At 32.9% G+C, this 16,238-nt stretch overlaps 1 protein-coding gene across 5 annotated transcripts in view; it reads right to left on the bottom strand.

The window, feature by feature from the left end:
• The window catches only part of LOC106462097 (hemicentin-1-like), a 358,751-nt gene that overhangs the window by 218,193 nt on the left and 124,320 nt on the right, over positions 1-16,238 (bottom strand). For 3 of the 5 annotated variants that reach the window (XM_022389426.1, XM_022389445.1, XM_022389424.1), the window contains exon 1: positions 4,655-4,884. The exons of the other annotated variants lie outside the window; for them this stretch is intronic. In XM_022389426.1, coding sequence (XP_022245134.1) covers positions 4,655-4,808 — 154 coding nt within the window. In that variant the 5' untranslated portion in view covers positions 4,809-4,884. Of the gene's footprint in view, positions 1-4,654; positions 4,885-16,238 lie in introns of those variants that run through there. 5 annotated transcript variants of the gene reach the window in all.

Below are 16,238 nucleotides of genomic sequence, written 5' to 3' on the forward strand. Positions count from 1 at the left end.
TTCTAAGTTTTGCAACAGTTCCGGTCATGTGACTTCTTTGTTCAATACTGTACATATATATCCGTGTCAGTGCAAATTAGTTGTACCTGATGATGACAAAACCTTGTCGAAACGTTGTACATTTGCGGTTATGTTAAACTTATATTAAAGTTTTTCTTCATTACCCATTCAAGCCTTCTCCAACCATTATTAGTCTCAAAGTGGGTTCCTCGTCATCGAATTTGAACACAACATGTTCAACCGTCACAAATTTCACATGGAACCCATAAAGCCAAATGATACAAAACTACCGCTAGGTCTTTATCGAACATACATGTTGAAATAAAATTATTCGACAAACCTCAAACGTTACAGGATTTCTTTTGAAGATTTCGAGATAGAATTATTCTACGAACCTATAACTTTATCTTAGTAGGCAAGGTTCGTTTGAGTGAGCTTTAATTACGGCAGTAATCAAGTGTAGAAGTATCACACCTAATTTTTTATTACATCATTAAGCTTCAGACATATATATAGGATAAGCTTGTGCTTTTGGAAATTCCTTAAAACTTAGTAAGTGTTTAACTAACCGGAGATGAAAAGCTTCCTATGTGTTTGGCTATTGTGCTTTTAAAATGGCAGCTTTCATATTTTGTCTTGTTTCCTACTGTGATAATCGCAGCTCTTATTACATTCTAGCAGAAAACTGGGCGTTACAAAAATACTGACACAGACGTGCTTTAAACGCCGTTTTTCACAGAAAACTTTACTTATCTGTCAGTACTTGAGCTGCACTGACGTTAATTATGAGATGCCACAAGAAGTATATAACCAAATTTCTAGTCTCACGTGTAGGTTAGTATTAGACGTGAAACTAAATTAACTCCAGAATACGTTAGCACAAACTTCCTTTGTATATACATGAGCCTATTAAATACATATTTTATTTTGGATCATATATGTGATTATCTAATACTAGAGCACAAAATATAAGGCGGGGCTGATATATTCATCACTTTTATTTAATAATTTTATCAAACAAAACATGATAGAAACAAATTTGAACGTGCTTAACTTTCTTTCTTCCAGTTCCTGATAAATCTGTCATGTTTATGAAAAGTTATTGAGCTAGTTTAGGTAGAAAATTTAATAAATTCCTTGATTAGTGTCTTTGTATTCAATTCTTCTTTAAAGAATACTTTTCCCTAGGGGCAAGTAAAATTGTTTGAATATTAGCAAGCTCAAGTAAGATAAAAGTAATTATAGTTTTCCTAAAATGTTTAATACCATAATTTAACTGAGCATACTAAATATCATCATAATACATTTCTTCATACTCAACAAATACTTAATATGCAAAGTAGTGTAATCGTAGTGTTCCTAAAATATTTAATAACATAAGTAAACTATGCATGCTAAATATCGTCGTAATACAGTCCTTCATATTCAACAAATATTGAATATGCAAAATTATGAAAAATACATATTTATGTATCTCTTTTCAAGTATATTAAGTTAATGGAGAAGGCACTGCAGCGTCCAGTAATGAATGTAAAATGCCTTAGCATTTTACACTGTTAGTGTCACTACAATAAAAACGTTTACACTCACAAAATGGCTTTCCAACGGCCGTTTCGTACCTAACTGCTGTATAAATCAACCATATAAAACGAGTATTTTCTTTTCACATTCAGATTGATCTACTGATATACAATTCAGAACTGTTCGTGTATACACTTATACAAATGTTGAAGGTTAACAACGTTTTATGTAAACATTGCTTTTGCCTTTTAAGCCTTACTTTCAACAAACTGTTTATGAATCACTCGTGTCTCAGCTGAATCGATCTGGAATAAAATTAGGGGTATTTATTTGTAAACATTGTTAGTGAAAATCAGAAACACTATTCCCACTATTGTTGTTTGGTGTTAAGCACAAAGTTGCACAATCTGTTCTCTGAAGACATTGAATCAAGTATTTTACTGTTATAAGCTCTCAAACTTATCGGTGAGTCTCCAGAGGCATGAATTAGTTATGGAACGGCATTACTCACTTTTCAAGACTAGTAAAAACTATTGTCATTTCCTTGAATAATGCAATTTGCTTCTTTTTTTTTCCATGCAGGTTATGTATGGTGTGGAGGACCAGAGTTACACATACTTTTTCGTATCGTTTAGAAATGGGTTACGAACAACGAAAACCGTCAAGTGTGATTTTGAAGACTTTCCCCGTATGACACAGCGTAATTAACAGTCTTATGGTACTGTTGGTCTTGACAGCTTAGGTTATAAAGAACTGGAGCGAGAAATTAACTATGAATTTCGCATTTTTGCAGAGGATGCATCATAACCTGTTTAATGTTGTCTGGATAGTTATGAAAATGCTTATATTCTAAAGAATTACTTTTAGCATATTTAAGTGATCAAGTAAACACGAACGCTAAAACACCAGTGTTATATAAGTAGCAGTAGGATTTCATTTCAACGCTCCATTTATTCTTGGTAGAGAAACGGGAGCCCTTCTTTTTTTAAACTATTTCTGATGATATATACATATGTATATATGTGTGTGTGTGTGTGTGTGTGTGTGTATGTGTGTAAGTACAAACAAATACGGAATTTCCTTTTTAATGACTGAACCGCATAACATGATTTTTTTGTCAAGTAGGATCTTGAAAATTCATATTTTTATATATACGTAATAAACTAGTAGTTAATTACTACACATGTAGTGATTCCGGTTTTATTCACAACGTTTTTGTGGTTCTCCAACGTGGTTGATAATGACAGTTTCCGCTTTCTACATCCTTACACAGAAGATAAAACCATCGAAAGATAACAAACTGCCGTCGCGTGTGAAAACAAATATTGACTTGCGCGAAGAAACATCTCACCTTTTTTCAGAGATAGTGACGCCAGCCAATGTTGTTGTCTCAGCAAAACATAACACCTGCATGCAGTCTTCAAAGTATGTGCATACTCATAAGTTAGTCCGCAAGCTGGAAACATAATAACATATAGGGGCCTAATCTGTTGTTCAAATATGTGTGAAAGTTTGAAAATTGACATATTTCAATTAATTATTTTCAAACAGAAATGTTTTTGTTTGTTTGTAATTAAGCACAAAGCTGCACAATGAGCTATCTTTGCTCTGCCCACCACAGGTATCGAAACCCAGTTTCTAGCGTTGTAAGTCTGCAGACATACCGCTGTGCTACTGGGGGGCGCAAACAGAAATTAAGTGTTTTTCCTTCAGAATAATCTAACCAACTATTGCACAACATGTAAAACAGGGTCAGTGATATATTGTAGCTGCTTAATTAGAAGAACGAAATATCAATATTGAATTATTAAGCAGAAAGTGATCACTGTTGAATTAAATCCCACACTGAAGAACATGCAACATTCAAATCTAAGTATGTAAGATGCCTACATTTTGGCAATAGAATGAATCATACATTTTTTTTTTTACTCCGTTCCTACTCTCAAAAAGAAATGTATTATGTCAAACAACATGAACATCTTCCTGTGACTGATGTATTCAGAATTTTCATGATGTCACATTATATGCATTTGTGTGTCGTTTTACTTGCAAGTTGCGTGAAATAATGCGTTGCATGATATGTGCTGAGGCCCATCAATGATATAACAAGCAATTCTTTCTGTGGAAGTTCATGAAATCCATATCTTTTGGAATGATGAACAATAATTTGCAGCAAAAAGAGATTTAAATAAAATTTGAAATTCTCATTTTTCTTTATCTGTTTAAATATTTAAACACTTAAGTTGAAATTAGACTTGAAAATAACGCTTAATGGTGGCCATTGGCGTTGTTTTATACATTGGTTTTGCTTTCCAAATGATATAAAATTGAGTTTATTTTGATAATATATATATATATAAGGAATCGTTTCACACTATACTTTTTAACATCCCAGTTTAATACTTGCTGACCAATTCAACACTTCCTTGGTCTTATGAACTTTCCAACATTATACGAATATACATATATGTATATTGTTTAATTTGCATTTGAATCATCTCAATTTTAATAAAATAATTTTAATCAAGTTCTGGAAGTAAACATGTTTAAAAACGTCACCCTTACGTCTAACATTGTTGTTGTGGCACCATTATAGACAGTACCATATAAATATGACATAGATTATTCTTTAAATTATTTTTTTCTACGTTTCTGAGAAGTTACAAACGACCATGGGGAAATGAAATTTCAGCAATGGGACAAAACCGGATATTGAATTTTTAAAACTAAGTAAAATAATTCAAACAATTGATGTCGACTTATTCATAAGATGACTGAGATAAAGTGATTCATCATGAGAAACGGGTAGTATAGATTTTAATAGCTTCAGATGAATCGAATTCTCCTGAAGAAGAAAGTTATATAAAAGTTGAATTGTATACATATCTATATATTAATAAACTTATTGAAAGGTTTATATCGTTTATATCTTTATACTGTTTCGCACTGTTTAAATGACCCGAATATACAACTATTATCAGGATTACCAAGAAGCTGTTAAATGGAAACATTTTTGAGGGAATTGTGTCAAACAACTGGGAAGTTCTTTGTTAGCATTTCTTCTTGAACATTCAGAAGCTGCATTTATAAAGGATATTACAAAGGAAATATTATGTGGGTGATAACTACTTACCATAAGGCTTTTCTTTAGAAGCTGGCTTTTGACGAACATGTGCTCCACTGAACACTGGCCATAGATGAAAGGAAAAAAGGAAAACAAAACAAATACTTGTCATCATTTTTCTCCTCGGAGAGTGCTGGGAACCCTTGCTGTATGTACACAACATAAGTCAGAACAGAAACCTCATGCAACCATTTGGGTTCAGTTAACTCTTGCTTCGCCGTCTAAGAACTCTTGCACGATTCGTGCGGCCAGACAAATGAGTATTTGAGGGCTCCAAACGTGGCTTCTTTAAACAACCTTAAAATCGATTTGCACATCCACTTTCAGTTCTGAGCTGAAGATGGCGCCACACGCTGATATATCTTCATGACAATACTTTTGAAATGTACATGCAGTTCAAAAACGTTGTGAATACATTTTACCTACTAAGTTTCTAGAACTTCCCAAAAGAACATACTTTGGAAAAAAATCTGGTATCTATTATAATTCCTGATCTAGTGCTTTAAAGTATACTTGAATAAAATTGCAGTGAAAAGTCTTCATTAGCGTTTTTCTGGCGAATTATGCGAGGGCACTGGAATACTTTTCCATGCTATTTAATTTGACTCGTGGCTTGGTTTACGAAATTAGTGTCATTTTTAAAATAATAAAAATACCAATCGTACAATAACCTTAACCAAATAAACTATTCTGTGCTAGAAAACTTTAAAATAATAAAGTTCTACATCAAAGCGTAAACTTAGATTCCTTACTCAGGAATTATGTTATAGAAATTTTCAGTTAGTGAAATTTTAGAATCCTTACATAAGAGTTATTGTCAAGGACAGAGCTCTTTATTTTAGAATTATTACATAAGAGTTTTATTAGCTATAAGGTTGTATATAGTGATGTAAATTTCAGAATCCTTACTCAGGTGTTATATTCAAACAAAGCTCTAGATCATAGTGTAAATTTTAGAAATCTTGCATAATAGTTACATTAAACATCAGGCTATATATTTCGCTGTAAATTTTAGAATCTTTATTACTCAATTTTTTAGATGATATTTGTTTTGCAGAGTTCATACCTAGAATAACAGTTTACTAAAGTATCCATACAATGAATAAAAAAACTCATAATGGTGTCACGATATGCAAATATGAATGCGAAAGTGAATCCTTAACGAATCGTAAGAATGCCATAAACATCTAAGAATGATCAATTCTTAAGCCACAAATGAGTTTAAATATAATTAATGAAAGTACGTAAGTATAATACAAATAAAGAAATTAAAATTGAATGAAAACACCATCACCTAAAACAAAATCAAATATATTTGATCAAACGACTCTATTGATAACCTTTAAATTTCATTATATATATACATAACTATTGTTACTTTCACATTATTCTTATGAAAGTTATTTTGTGTCCACTTCGTGATGGGTTTCTTTTAACTAGTAGAAGCTGCTAAAGTGCTTAGTTTAATAGGAGAGGAACTCAGAGAGAAACAGGATTCTCTTTTCCATATGTTGGATATGAATATATTGTGGTTGGCACAAGATGATGTTAATATTTCTTCGCTGCTAAGACATGTTCACTTGCAACATGAAAGCAACTGTAATGGGTGCAATGGGTGCCTGCGGGGGTATACTTATCTATATGGCGTAGCCCCTGCCGAGGGCGCCGCAAGAGGGTTAAAACACAGTACAATGGTCGCTGGACCCAAATTTTGCATCGAATTTAGTTTTCCTGGCCTACCTTGGATCCCGGGTACTCAATGTTTGAAACTATGTTCATATTTCAACTCATAAGCTAGCAAGACCAAACGTGGCATACGTCCTCAAGCACCACGGATGGGTGTCTTAGCGGGGAGATCTTTTGGACACGAGCTCCGTTGGGTAGCGATTAAAGTAAATGGGGATAATAGAAAAGTGTGAGAAGGGTACACTGGAACCTCTTTAAATCATGAGAGGGGCCTACGAACCCAGTAACGGATCACGGGTACCTTATTCTAGTTAAAACTAATTAGTGCAGAAGATCAGTTAAGCAGTAGATGTTACTCTTATAATTTGATCTTTAAAAATCTGGGATAAAGTCGGCAAACGTGTGTGTGGAAACCTTTATATAAAAAAATAAATACTTATCTTACTTCAGATATGAGAGTTTTGACAAATTACGCAATTACTAGGTGACGCAATTACTATAATTACCAAAATAGTTTTTGTAATAAATTATACTCAGCTATTAATTTAAAGTTTTCTTTATTACTCATAAGGTAAAATTCATCAGAAAATATTGCAAGTGAAAAACGAGATAGCATTTCTTTTTTTCTCGGTAGAAACGAAGTTACATAGACAGCAATATAAGGTCCCATCTTGGCAAAAGTTTAAATTTATTAACATCTTATTGCCATGGTCATTGTGAGAAGATAAGCAAACATAAATGTAGGGACGTTTTTATTATTTGATTAAAGTTTTGTTGTTATTAAGAAAAAAACGTACCATTATAGAATCTACGATTACTTATGAAGTGTTCTAACAAATAAGGGAATAATAAGTGCAGTCAGGCCTGAATTAATTTTCTACTAAGATTTAACTATAGAATAACACATGTTTAATATGTTGTAAACTATCTAGGGATTATTGATTTGGTAATTTTTAAGATATTTTATTTAAAATGCATGATCTGCACCACTGATTCTAATGCGCTCTCCGGCAAATCTTTTTCGAGCATTAGAAATAAGAACAAATTCGTTAAGACTTAAATAAATCATCTTTATTTATTTAAGTCAAGTCTCAAATGGAACAATGTTTCGTCAAAAAAAGGTTTCAGCGTGGAATAAGTAAGAAAGTAAGCTTAGGATATACGTACAAAATTACACAAGGGCTATCTGCGCTAGCCATCTCTAATTTTGAACTGATATACTGGGGGAAAGGCATCTAGTAGGCAGAAGCCACAGTCAACTCTTGGGCTACTCTAATCGAATAGTAGAATTTGACAACCACTCTTATAATGCACCCACGACTCCAAAGTAGAAGGGCGATTTTATGACAAAGAGACGCGAACCAAAGATTCTTGACAATACCCGGCCTTTGCTCATTTATGAAAAATATACTTACTATTGTTCATAAAACCTATTTCAAACCATCAAAAAACTCGATGGTAATGATATTTTCAACCAACAATAAAATATAATAAACATTTTCGAAGTTAAAGAATTATATTGTAGCCCTCACCAGAATGTAAGATATTGTTATTTAATATTACGTTAAAATAGTTCAAATCTGAGAACATAAAAAAATACTAAAATAAATTATGTATCATTGTTTTGCAACACTTTGTACTAGCACTGAGTATTCAATAAGATGTAATATGAATGACATGTTTCACTTTTACACAGTACTGGGCATCAAAACTGAGTAACATATAAATAAACCGCTGAATGTTTAATACACTACACTATGTATGCTTGACCTGTACCTATTTACTGCCAGGCAAAGAATTTTAAGAACATTTTTTATCTTTTGTGTTCATTCCTTGTTGAAGAAAATTATGACTATTTCATAAAGATAAAACAAATTTTTACAATACCATTACTGATATTTTACAGTTACAAACATTCTTGCACATAATTCATCATAGTAAATAGTATCAAATACTGTGTTAGTGTTTACAAAATTATGAAATAATTTATGTACTCCATAAATGAACATTTTAATTTATTATATCGAAGTTGAAAAAATAGTAATAAAATACTAAAATACAATACGATAAGCTAGAAATAAATCGATCTAATAGCAACATACTCTTAGTATTACCTTTAAATCAAGAGATTTAAATAAATACGTTTCACTTTACAAACAATTTGTCTGGGTAAAACTAAGTGACTGCTCTTAAATACAAACAATAAGAATACTTTTATTTTTTCCCCTTTCAATGTAATGGATGATACCAAATAGCTTAAACTGTCATTTTGGAACAATGATGGAGAAATCGGAAATATATAAGCTTTGTTTATAGTTACGAGTGCCTTCCTGTATGAGATCTTTATGTCCCTTTTTGAAAGTAATAACTTCAGGAAATCGTTATAATACTGCTGTAATTTATCAAACATCAAATAACAACAGGAATTATTCTCTAAATTTCTGGTCTTCAAAATCCTGAAAGGGGATAGAAAATAGATCACCAGAAAAATGATCTTAAAACCGACTCTATTTGCAAGGAAATTTTAAGCAAAAAAAAAAACTGAAAGAAGAAAGAAATAAAACAAACGAAATACCACCATCCACCCTTAAAATTGATACCTTATCTGACTGATGGATGGGGAGCATAATGTCAGGCTGAAGTCCTTATTTCTGGAGTTCATTTGCTACATATGGTCCAGTTGATTGTTTCGTTTTTGTTGTTAGAATTAATAATCCATAAAGCTTGCTTTCCTAATACGCAGGGATTCGGAGTTTCATATAAATTGAAATCATATGTAAATTAAGCGTAAATGAATTGCTAATTTATTTTTTAGGATTCTCGCACAACAACTGTTCAAATCTAATTTAGTTTACTGAACATTAAGCGAGAACATTAAGTGATTTCACAATTCCTTCAAACGAAAATATAAGTGTGATATTATAGCTAACATTTCATCATCAATTTAAAATCATGAAAATTTGTACTGTCATATTTGTTACTCTCAAATGTTAACCTTTATTTATGATGGTATTTAATGAAGAAATAATACTAATACTTCTAATGTGTTGTTTTGAACGTTTCACCGGGCACGCTGTCCAAAATAATGCATGATTTTCATTTAGAATTGAAATTAAGAATTTTAGCGAGAAGGAAATTCGAGATCTTATTCGTTCCTGAATTCGCTTCTTGAGAGTAAGTTAAACCGATTTCGAGGAATTATGCCCTACACCAGTAACTCCGAACAAGCAAAAATCAAAGAATAAAACCAAATCTTTTGTTGTACGGAAACACAGGTTTATATATACGGTGCTGAGTTGTCCCAGATTTCTGACTGTGGCGAAATGCTGTTTACGTCTAGTATGTTTGGGTTGTCTCAGATTTCTACAGTAACAAACGAAATCATGTGTATGGTGCTGAGTTGTCCCAGATTTCTGACTTTGGCAAAATGCTGTTTACGTCTAATATGTTTGGGTTGTCTCAGATTTCTTATAGCAACGAAACGTAAATTCTATGTACGGTGCTGAGTTGTCCCTAATTTCTGACTGTGGCGAAACGCTGTTTACGTCTAGTATGTTTGGGTTGTCTCAGATTTCTTATAATAACAAAATGAAATTATGTGTATGGTGCCGAGTTGTCCCAGATTTTTGGCTGTAGCGAAACACAGTTTTTGTCAAGTGTGTGTTTGGGTTGTCTGAGAGCAGTAGTAGAAGAGACAAACGTAATTTATGCTTATGGTATTTAGTCAGCCACAACGTCGTGATAATGACTAAATGTACTTTATGAATATGGTAGTCCAAGAGTCTAGATATTTTCCAGGATTAGGAAAGATTGGGGCTACTTGTTACAGTTCTGCACTGATAGTGTGTATGCTAGCACGTGCTCTTGCCTTCTCAATATCACTTATAAGAAACAACCAAGACTTGTTCCTTTGCGAAAGGTAAAGTTTTTCTTGTGCCCAGAAATTGTTTTTATATTTTGGGGTCATAGAGAGTATGCACACATGGTATTTATTATGTAAGAATATGAAAACGACGATTGATTTGTTTTTCAGTGTGCATAACGACGGTTGATATGCTGTGGGACTAGTTGTTACTCAATGTAATAATATAAGCCTAGTAAAGTCGCCATAAATGCTGAGACCTTTTAGATACGTTAGTCCTAGATAAAAATCCCGAAATAGCACCTATATATTATTTGACGCACACACACACGAAAAGCAACGGCTAATGACAGAGAAAAACAACCCGGATGGAAGCTATGAAGAAAGAGTTTATTTCATCTCAGGTGAATGGCGCGTTAAAGAGAAAACCAAAACAAACAAATTCAACGCAGCAGCCTGCTTGTGACAGTCGATTTGTGGGGTTAGTTACGCCAAGTATGTTCCTGCAGAAAACTGTGTGCAGAGTACAACTGTAGAGAATGGTCTCAACTTGAATGTACTGAGGAAATACACCTTTCGTGTGTCACCTTTCGAAAGATCGACTCTTTGCACTGAAGTCCCGCTATGATTGTTTTTTTTCCTCATAATTGTGACATTAATGCAAATTGTAAACTTATTTTATAAGATATTTTACTAACTATCCAGTCTCCACATATATGACTGGATAACTTAATTGTTTGTCCCATATATGACTAGATAACTTAATTGTTTGTCCCATATATGACTAGATAACCTAATTGTTTGTCCCATATATGACTAGATAACTTAATTGTTTGTCCCATATATGACTGGATAACTTAGTTGTTTGTCCCATATATGACTGGATAACTTAGTTGTTTGTCCCATATATGACTGGATAACTTAATTGTTTGTCCCATATATGACTGGATAACTTAGTTGTTTGTCCCATATATGACTAGATAACTTTGTTGTTTGTCCCATATATAACTAGATAACTTAGTTGTTTGTCCCATATATGACTAGATAACTTAATTGTTTGTCCCAGATATGACTAGATAATTTAATTGTTTGTCCCATATATGACTAGATAACTTAGTTGTTTGTCCCATATATGACTGGATAACTTAATTGTTTGTCCCATATATAACTAGATAACTTAGTTGTTTGTCCCATATATGACTAGATAACCTAATTGTTTGTCCCAGATATGACTAGATAACTTAATTGTTTGTCCCATATATGACTAGATAACTTAGTTGTTTGTCCCATATATGACTGTATAACTTAATTGTTTGTCCCTAGCGATTTTTCTGGATGTAACAATGTACCGCGCTAGGTGTCACAGTATATCCTACTATCGGGAAACCTGGTGACAACTAACTTTTGGTTAACATTTAAGCTGTATATTAGAAAATATGAGGGGTCTAACTATTTCATATGTTGTTTTTATGAATATAGATACAATTTTATATAAGAAGTAAAAAAATAACTGGTTATCTTTTTGGGATTTTATTTGAGATAACAGTTAAAAAATTAACAATTAACTACGGTCTCTACTACTGATGTGGGTGTTGAAATCCTCCAAACCGGTTTAATTCAGTGTTAAGTGGCTAATCCAAGAATAGAATGTGTCTTAAATTTATTACTCACTGAAATTCAGATCCCCCCCTTACCACACACACACACACAGTAGCAAAGCAGATCACATTTTGCCCATTGTGTAGTTTTGTACTTAACGAAAAACAAACTGAAATTCACAATTTTGATGATAAGACAATTCTCATTTCTATTATTTTATTTGTAAAAAAAGACAGTTTCATAGTATCTTCCTCTGTCCAAATTTAGTTACATTTGTTGTTGAGGCTTAGCATAATGCTCCCCGTTGGCTTAGAGGTAAGTTCGAGGGTTTAGCACGCTAATAACTGGGGCGAATGTCACAGCTTAAATAGCTCTCCTCTCTTAAAACAAAACAAACATTTGCATAAACAAAATTGATGAATTTTTCTTGTGCAATAGGCTGACCGTGATGATCCTATGAAACGGGTTAGTACAATTATCGCCCCACTGATAAGTTACTAGTATCCAATAACCATATTAGCATTCCACTAAATACTTCATATTATAAGGTATTATGTCAATTGTTTTTAAACAGTTGATAATCAATAAATTAATTAGACAAAAAACTAATAAAATACAGACAAAAAGCTGTCGTTTCTCGAATTTTTAAAAGTATTTAACACCAAATCTTTAATTTGGTTTGGTTTGTTTTGGACATTCGCATACTGAAAGATTAGAGGAAAGGCATATACTGCTAACCCTTGGGTTATTCAAAGTGATTAATGGGATTTGACAGGCATTCTTATAACAAACACGCAGCCCTTGACTGCGGAGCGTAATTTTTTCGCAACGGTCCACAGAAAGGCATGCTAACTTCTAGATTACGCCCGAACCTTAACTTATCGTAAATTCACATTTTGATAAGTGGTTTAACTCATCTAACTAAACTTCACTTTGTATGGATAATATTGATTTAATAAATTAAATTACACAATAACTATTTTCTCGTCTACGACGGTATAATTTTGATATTATCTTTACACTATATACAGTTTTACAGCCCTAGAAACCGGGTTTCGACACCTGTGGTGGGCAGAGCACAGATAGCTCATTGTATAGCTTTGTGCTTAACTACAAACAAACAAATTTTACACTATATTAGTTTGGTTGTAATGTAAAACCGGACATTAATGAAGGATAAAGACTGGTTAACTAGCTCTTCTATGAATTTCCAGAGGGTGTAACATAACCTAGAAAGTCACTGACATATTTCCCAGCAATTTAAAAAAAAAGAGAGAGCAAACAGGTAGACAAATAGATGAAGAAATGCATAAATGGATAATAATTAGATAAATATAGCAATTAATTAAGGGAGAGAGAGAGGTAGAGAGGCTGACTTTTTCCACAAAAAGCCCTCGGTGGCTCAGAAATAAACTTGAGGACTCATAACGCTAAAATTTAAGGTTCGATCTATGCAGTAGGCACATCACGGATTACTCATTTACAACCGCAACTAAGACCTAAGAGGTCCTAATTTGAGCTCCTGTAGCCTGAACTAAAACATTTGCTACATATATCAAAATTATTCTTAGATCCTGAGGATTCAAAAAAAGGGGGTTTTAAAAAATATATTGACTTAGATTATATCATCATGTGTTGTCATGACAACTAACTTTGTGAAAGCTTATTGGACAAAATTTAGAGAGTCATTTAGACAGCTTTCAGTTACATTGACTTTGCTTTGATTTTACAACCGCTTGGAAAGGTCATAGGTTACAAGTGAAAATTAAAACATGATGAAATATATCACATCCTGACAACAATCGAAAGATCTGAACTGCTTCTGAAAGTGTTCCTCAAACAACTAACGGTCTACCAGTGCGTCTAGTTTCATGCTATTAAGGTACAATCACAAACTATATTGAAAAACCTTGAAGTGATTGATAATGTGCCAGATTTTAACTCTCCACGTATTATAATAAATAGATGTCGTATCTCAGTTAAATGAATATAAATATAGTCTAAATGAATGTGATTTCTTTGGAAAACTAAAATGAATATACTAATGGGTGAGCATAACAGTTTTTAACACCTGGAAAATGGGGTAAATTCAATGAGATTTTTTCCCATAGAATTCCATCAATGATGTCGTCAAACTTTTAAACGAAAGTAAATAGTTGAAATTAAAATAGTATAGGGAAAGGTAAATTGTTTACATTATTTCAATTTATGTGTTTGTAATTTGTGTTCCAGTTTATGATTTCTCGAAGTAATTCTTACATCAAAAAATAAATACAAATGAAATGAATAGGTTAAACTTAATGATGCGATCATATGGTCTGCTTTGTTTTTATATTTAAAAAAATGTTACAGACAATGTTTCCTGCTTGATTGGTAACTGAACTGTTTTAAACTATTACAAAGCAGTAAAACTTTCCATTATGGTCACCCTTACACAATATGTTCTTGATGTGGACAATTCTAGGCAACCTCTTGACACTTGCTCTATTTTATGTTATTTATATACTCTAAATTGTGGGCACCTAATCAGAATTACAGCCAAAATACCTAGATGACGGTAAAGTTCCATCCCAAACGACTACGACTGCGAGATGTGAACAAACATGCTATCCTAATCATGTAATTCAGGAGGCTGGAAAGCTCCTCAAATATTAGCAGGTACTGATAACACAGGCCTGCGAATTTCAACTTCATAAAAGTGGTTTTGGTCTTAATAACGGAGTTTCCATAATTCAGCTACGCAGATTTTGAAAACAATATTATTTTTTTCTATCACGTAAGGATTTTTTACAAATCGGGAAGAAAAAAACTCTTACTTAGATCAAGTTATTATATCGTTTACCACAATGAGCATTTTTTCTTATTATGTTCATAAAAATACAAACAAACTGAAGAAAGGGGAAGAACATTAATGTCAAACGAATATGCACCCTCATTCATCCTGATTTTTGTTTTGTGAAATCTACGTCTTTTAGTCTCAAAACTACGTTTTATGATCTTTCTTTTATGCATTGCGTTATGACGTTTTGTGAAAACTCTGCACGTGATGGAGAAAAATGGATATCATTTTCAGATTCAGCGTACAAGAATTACTGTAGAACATGTACAAATGTCAAGACAATAAAATCATTGCAGGCCAGTGTAATCTTAGGGAACAAGATGACAATGTTGTTGCGTTTAAAAAAAATGGAGTCCTACTTAGCAATCTCAAATCAAGAAGAAGCTGAAACAAGCTTGGTGTTACACGCTGTCTATGCTGTAGATAATGGCCATAACAACATCATAATGGGAATCACAGGCACAGATGTTGTCGTCTTTCTCCTCCATCAATATGCTGCAATTCACAGTGAGAAAGTATAGTTCTACGTTGTTAGAAAAGGTAAACACACATATGTGAAAATATATGCATCAATACATCCTTTACACCAAAGAATAAGACAAGAATAACTCAACATTCTCCTTTCACTGTACTGCATTACAGGATGTGAAACTGTGAGTGCATTTTATGGTTACGGCAAGAAGACTGAATTTCGTTTGATGAGGAAGAAAGCTGCCAAGTACCAGTTCCTGTCTCATTTGGGTCATCTCCAGCTCTTACAAGACAATGATTAAAAGATGTCGCTACCTTTTTTGTTGCGTCTGCGTATGGCAAGGAGGATTGCTATTCTTAACATGTTAGGCCCAAAAATGATACGCTCAAGTGAAGAAGCTGTCATCTACAAATGATAGTTTGTAGCTTCATGATTTACAATCTACCTCCCAAGTGAAGTTATGGATAGAAGCCACCACTACAGTCTATGAAGATCTGAATCCAACAGACTTTGGTTACGAGAGGGGGTGTCAAATCTCATGTCTCAGTACCAGAACTTCTGAAATGTGTTGTATGTTTTTTTTTCCACTTAGACATTTCCATGTAGATTGCTGATGCTTAGAACACGATCAACTGTACATACAGGTCTGCAGTTGTGAGGCAATCCTGATGTCAGAAGATGATGGTGATGGTTTCTTGTGCATCAAATTATAATTAGCTATTCCGCAACCAAACGTGGAATCGGATGATGATTAATCTGATGGTAAATAGAAAACTAATGTATGTTTCAAAGATCATAGTATTAAACTATGGATTGTAGAAAACCAAGCCAACAAAGTGTTCAAAGGTAAAACTTCTAGTCCGCATATTCTATGATAATATTTTATTTGCTGAAAGTTGAAATGAAACAGGTATCAGCTAAAACGTTTTTTATATTTTCTTAAATATATATAGTTTTCTATTACAAATGAATCATAAAACGTGTTCGTGTTGTACGTCCCGCTGAAAAAAAAAGAAACTGCAGAACAATATTAAAATATATATTGAACATCTTTGAGTGTGTGATTTTAAATGTTTTTATAGTACATTTTCTAATGATTGTACATGTAAAAAATTGTCATAATGTTTCCTTGGCA

This window comes from Limulus polyphemus, unplaced genomic scaffold, assembly GCF_000517525.1.
Source record: "Limulus polyphemus unplaced genomic scaffold, Limulus_polyphemus-2.1.2 Scaffold43, whole genome shotgun sequence".
Taxonomy (NCBI): domain Eukaryota; kingdom Metazoa; phylum Arthropoda; class Merostomata; order Xiphosura; family Limulidae; genus Limulus; species Limulus polyphemus.